This window comes from Sphaeroforma arctica (assembly GCF_001186125.1).
Source record: "Sphaeroforma arctica JP610 unplaced genomic scaffold supercont1.231, whole genome shotgun sequence".
Lineage (NCBI taxonomy): Eukaryota > Ichthyosporea > Ichthyophonida > Sphaeroforma > Sphaeroforma arctica.
Window position 1 is genome coordinate 79,081 of NW_014040327.1, and position 5,920 is coordinate 85,000.

Genomic DNA, 5,920 nt, shown 5'->3' on the forward strand with positions numbered 1-5,920 from the left:
ACTATATATACACTATATACATATACATATATATATATACATATATATATATATATATATATACATACATACATATATATATATATAAATATATATATGTTAATACAACTATATATATATACAACAGCAACTGAGAGATATTTTTATATCACATGAAAGTACATATATATATATATATATTTATATATATATATCTATATAAGTACTTGCATGTGGTATAAAAATATCTCTCAGTTGCTGTTGATATTGAATAGCTCACAAGAAAGGTAGATATATAGAGGGCGCCACATTTATAGAGTTTGGCGACGGATGTGCGAAGCTTCATGCAACAATTTCCTTTGAGTTCTTATACGGCCTTCTGAAACGTTTGTCGGTTCGTTCAACTTGCGCATATCAATTGATAGTGTGTGTGTATATTATATATACGGTACTATTTTACCCTACTCGTCCGCCGGTGCCCTATTAATTTTGTGATATTGTCATGCACCCCTGTAGCACTCCGGTGAGGGTAAACTCAAATTTACACGATCACGAAGAGGCTGTCATTCGAGGCCTGGCTCCACACAAGTTGGCGGCGCTACAGAGAAAAATGCGTGGCTACAGACAGGTACTTTGATCTCATTTTCAACATTGTATCTTATGTTATATTTTTTTTCTTATGAAGATAACTGGCATGATAATACAGTATTAATTGTACAGCCTGCCGGTGGATACTAACATTCATTTTACTTCGACTCTGGCAGGGAATATCGTCCGACAGTTTCGCAGTGTCCGAGCGGCTGTCGGACTCAAATCATGCGCCATCAGGTAGTGTTACCATGTCGCCATCCGTGTTGACCAACTGTACATCAGAAGTGTATGCGCGCCAACTTATGACCTCTCAGGTTGACGAGAATACCGTAGTTGAAGACAATCCGCTGCAGGAACGCTCACGGCAACCTCAGCTGGATGTACAACGTAGCACTACAAACGTGTTCACTAAAGTGGGTGCTGAAGTGGGAACAGAAGCCTCTAATAGCGAAGATTCTGGAATACGCCCTTGTCAGGCGCCGACCGCGACCCAATTACATCAGCCTCGGACTGAAGAGTCCAATTCAGGATCTACACCCATGAATTGTGCGAACGAATCTGTGAATAATACCGACTCGAGTGTAAAGCGATCTAGCAATACAGGGTGCTGCGAGCGCACATGCACATCTGCCAAGAAACTGCGCGTGGATGAGAAAGACTCGAACAGTCAGAAATACGCCACACTCCGTGCTGGTACGTTCCACCGCGCATTGGACTGGCGATTGAGCAGATATATACGTCTCTATGTCAACAAAATTAATGATGTTCCAGTGATTTAGTCAAGATTATAATGTATATACTTATCGTATCTTATTCTTCTTAAAAACGAGCAGGGCCGGTGCGTGCGCTCCAACGGATATCTAGTGCAAAAAAGAGCTCACCTGCGAAGTCAAAGAACTCGAGCATTAAAAGCTATTTCTCTACCAAAGCAACGAAATACGAGAATGGTCTACCAGGTCCGTCTGCTAGCTTGTACTCATTCTCATCACTTTATATGGAGAAAACCCTTAGTATTAAAATTTTTCTTTCCCTTATTACCAGTACATGACGTTCCAAATATCTTACAAGTATCGTTCTCTTGCATTTTCCAGCGCCTGAAGTGGCTGCATCAACGAGGGAGCGGCACACACCGCTTCGACTGAATGTCAAGGCGGACCACTGCAAAGCAAACTCCAGAACTACGGCACAACCCGTACCTGAATCGTGCGGAGCCAAAACGCGGCCTGCATTACATCCTATCACTCCCGAGGGAAAGCTTCCGCCTTGTAGACAGACGGCTCCCAGTAGCTGCCCTAAGCTTGGATCTGGAGCTACTCCCTCGAGCACAGCCATACAACACCCGCTTCATTCGTCGTCACTGGGTGGAAGTGCGATGGAGATCAATGTTAAGGGACTTCAGGACGAACTGAAGGAAGCTAGAGATTTGCAAAAGTATCTGGCGGGCAAGCTGGAAACTTCTAGAATGAATGAACGGGCGATAAACAACAAATTCGACAAATCAAGTAAGTCTAGAATATAGAAGGAAAGAAACAAATTTTACTGCTTGGTGCGTTTATCATTTGATTTATCAAGTTTCGTTGTTGTTTTCTAATCATCTTGTCTCGGTAATGCTTGCGCTGCTATACAGAGCATATGCTTGTGAAGCTGTTCAGAGATGATGTGATCCAAAGAAGGAAGCGGATTCGCGAAATTACAGAAGCGAATAACTTGAGGCTTGGATCATACCAGCCCCGCCGACACGGACATGATTTTGTTGAAGCTTGGGTAGACGGAACTGCTGCCAAGGATATGATGAAACGTCTGGACGAAATTAGGAAAGGTAGGGTGGCGTTGGAAGAAGAATTTCGACAACTACAAGCAGCAAAGGACGCCACGGAAAGGAACAGTTCGGACACCAGCTTTGACTCACAGCATGAAAACGAGGAGAATGTTGACATGAACATGAACTCGAACACAACCAATAGTAAGGAACAAGTTGGGTCAAAGACCACAAAAAGTGAATTTGCCGTGCCTTGCAGGACCGGCAATTTACAGACACAGTGCACTCGCGACAACGACGAAGCCTTCCACAGAAAGAAAGAGATTCTGCACATCCGCGGAGATAATTTGAACATGAAACAACAAATTCTGAATAGCGAGCACAAACAATTAGAGAAAGAACGGAATCTTCATTCTCGGCAAATCAAGCGGATTCGGGACGAGGATAAGTCTGTGTATAAGAACTGCCCCTTACTACACAACCGGTACTTATTGTTAGAATTACTAGGCAAGGGCGGTTTCAGTGAAGTGTACAAAGCATTTGACTTGGACGAAATGCGCTATGTCGCCTGCAAGATCCACTCGCTGGTATCGCAGTGGTCCGAAGAGAAGAAGTACAACTACAGCAGGCACGCAACACGGGAGTATGAAATACACAAGGAGTTGAAGCATCCGAATATAGTACAGCTCTACGACAAGTTTGTCATAAAGGAAGATACATTTTGTACCGTTTTGGAGTTCTGCGACGGCAACGATCTCGATTTTCACCTCAAACAACGTCCAGCATTACCAGAGAGGGAGGCCAAGTCAATCATAGTGCAGCTATTCGATGCATTACAATATCTCAACGAACTGGAGCCGAGAGTGGTTCACTACGATTTGAAGCCAGCGAATCTCATGTATTGCAACGGGGTTGTGAAGATCACCGATTTTGGACTCTCGAAAAGTATGCAGTACAAATGTTCAGACGGCATTACTCTTTATTTATTTTATCGGCGTTGGCATTTTATGCCGCGCTTCCTGCACGCGCAAAAGGAGAGCTGGTGCCCTTCGTATCACTTACACTTTATTGTATAATCGCTCCGTTCTGCAAACAGTAATGGAAGCACAAATGAGCGATGACAGTGAGATGGAGCTCACATCCCAATTTGCTGGAACCTACTGGTAAGTATTCACTTGGGTTTTTTTGTCCGTATTTTCTCTATCGCCTACCTTCAACATTTCCAATTCAGTTTCTAATGAGTAACACCTGCATGCTTTCACTCTAGGTACTTACCTCCGGAAGTCTTTGTCACGGGTCACTTCACACCGCGCATAAATTCTAAGGTAGATGTATGGTCAGCCGGGTGTATTTTCTACCAGATGCTATACGGGAAGAGACCCTTTGGGCACGAACTATCACAGGTAAGGTTATAATCTGAGCGAGAAATTTAGTTTGTGTGTTTGCTCGAATTTTGGTCGCACACGCCCGGCTAGATCGCACCTTTACGAACAAATTAAATATTCAACTTACTTATAGAGATTCATACTGCCAATATCTTTCATAGCAAAAAATTCTGCGAGAACAAGTGATACTGAAGGCCCGTCAAGTAGAATTTCCAAAGCGAGACATAAGTCAAGATACGAAGGTATGGTGTACATCTTTATTTTATCCTGTGTTAGATGTGTTGACATCTATTCAACCTCTCGTCGAGTATTGCACAATGTGCTTTTGCCCCTCGGGTAGTCAAGGGGTACGCTAAATCCACTGGGCCAACTAACTGAGCGAATATATCACACTCAACAGGATTTCATAAGTATGTGCCTCACATACGACAAGGACGACAGACCTGATGCCCTGACAGTCTGGATGAATCCCTATCTACACTCCACGTATAAATCCTGAGGCATCTACCTGCGCTGACTGAAGCGCCGCCAGTGTCACCACTCCATTCTTGACTACAGCTAACACGAGCTGTGACACCCGTAGACCGATTTCGAGGATTCCAATTATCAGCCGAGTAGGATTTACTTCTAGTCCCCGTTCAAAGTATAAGACCCAATCAGTACAAACATGTTTGCCTAAAAACGGAAAGATCCACTTCCATAATGTGGCTAAACGATCTTTGTTAAGACTCAGTGGGACTAGTGGACTACAGCAATGAACCAATGTATCTTCACCTGTTGAAAAACTTTGCCGCCCAGCTGCTGGCAGATTTAAATAGGGGGGCTCTAGGCTTAAAAATCCCACACGCGTCCTCTAAGTAAAGGTTTTGGATAACAAACATGCACCTCGTCTACTAGAGAGGAATGTGACTAAGCAATCACAGCTTGTAAGACTAAATAAAATAACGTCACTAGACAACACATACGCACGTGTACTTGCGAGTATTCTTATGATTGTGGAATCTGGGACAAGACGTACGGACTTGATGTTATTAGCGGCTCCAATTCCTGCGCTGAGCAATATGCTTAGTAGCTGTCTCAGTGAGTACAAGTGATTATTGTAACTGACAAACCATTGTATGGCGGTATAGCGTCGCCAAGCAGTACTAGCTTGCGCATCTGAGCTATGAACAGAGGTCCTTTTGTGTTTGTAGCATCTGAAATTTTCAAGAGCGATGCACTCACATGAAGACTGACTACATAGCTGTCTTGGATGTGCAAAGTGCTTGTTCACACACCTATCTCTTGCGCGCCTCCAAACAAAATGAACGAATTCGTAAAGGCTGATTGTACGTTCTGCCTATCTCTCCCACAATCAATCGAAGCCGCCCTGACGTAAAATTCTCTTTTCCTCCTCCACATAGTTCTTCCCTCTACACGAAGTGTTCATGGTATGTCAAACAAACAAAGTTTAGTAAATGACTCTCAGGAGCATTACAAGGTGTACGGGTTCGATAAATAATCGTAGCGGAGGCAAAACACTTCCAGCGTCCTTATCTCATACGCGTTCAAAGATTTAGTATACTTACATAGATCGTTTTTGTTTTTTGTTTTCCGGACAGAGCACACGAGCCACCCATACCTGGAGGCCATCCCTTGGTCACGTTTCCGCTTTTCCCTTTGTTGAAATGTCAGAACTTCCTCACTTTCTTGTATTCGCTTCTTGCTCGTCTCCAAAATACTAGAGGCTTGACTAACACTACTGGCAGTCTGACTGGTACTCGCATTGTGGGTCACATTGGTATCGGAGCTTATTTGTGCTGTCCCTCTGAGCTTTCGGGGGACGTTTTTCTCGGCCGAAGATTTGGGAAGCACTGTGATATCCTTCATAAAATTTAAAGGGAGTTGTCTTAGCTATGCGCCAAATATACAGCTATTTAATACGTTCATGTGTTCCATTAAATACTGCGAGTACAAGATAGAAAAATAACTCTGCGAACGTTGAGGGTGCAAGACAGATTGTGACTTGTTCCAAGGAAAACATACGGTAAAGCATATAAAGAAAATCAGCACAATACTATCCTTAAATTTGCCATAGAATGTATGAGTGCGTGCGTGTGATTATTTAAACATAAATCACTTCTAAAATGGTCATAAAACGTCAGCATAGAAATCAGAGCAATCATATATATATATATATATATATATATTTATATATGTGTGTGTT

At 42.9% G+C, this 5,920-nt stretch overlaps 2 protein-coding genes across 3 annotated transcripts; one reads left to right on the forward strand and one right to left on the reverse strand.

The window, feature by feature from the left end:
• Nucleotides 1-818: 818 nt before the first annotated feature.
• Nucleotides 819-4,694, forward strand: SARC_04229 (TLK protein kinase; the record flags this gene model as incomplete). The annotated part of the gene is made up of 8 exons (XM_014301954.1): nucleotides 819-1,263; nucleotides 1,404-1,526; nucleotides 1,662-2,072; nucleotides 2,198-3,274; nucleotides 3,426-3,492; nucleotides 3,597-3,732; nucleotides 3,876-3,956; nucleotides 4,273-4,694. 8 exons carry the CDS (start codon nucleotides 819-821, stop codon nucleotides 4,330-4,332), a joined length of 2,400 nt encoding a protein of 799 aa, XP_014157429.1. The 3' UTR covers nucleotides 4,333-4,694.
• SARC_04230 lies at nucleotides 3,960-5,583 on the reverse strand (the record flags this gene model as incomplete). Of its 2 annotated transcripts, XM_014301955.1 has the most annotated exons (3): nucleotides 3,960-4,341; nucleotides 4,992-5,126; nucleotides 5,336-5,583. In XM_014301955.1, the coding sequence occupies 2 exons, from the start codon at nucleotides 5,581-5,583 to the stop codon at nucleotides 5,069-5,071; spliced, it is 306 nt and encodes a 101-aa protein (XP_014157430.1). In that variant the 3' UTR covers nucleotides 3,960-4,341; nucleotides 4,992-5,068. The 2 variants fall into 2 exon arrangements, with proteins under 2 accessions (XP_014157430.1, XP_014157431.1); XM_014301956.1 differs by having other exon boundaries at nucleotides 3,960-5,126.
• Between the last annotated feature and the right edge of the window lie 337 nt (nucleotides 5,584-5,920).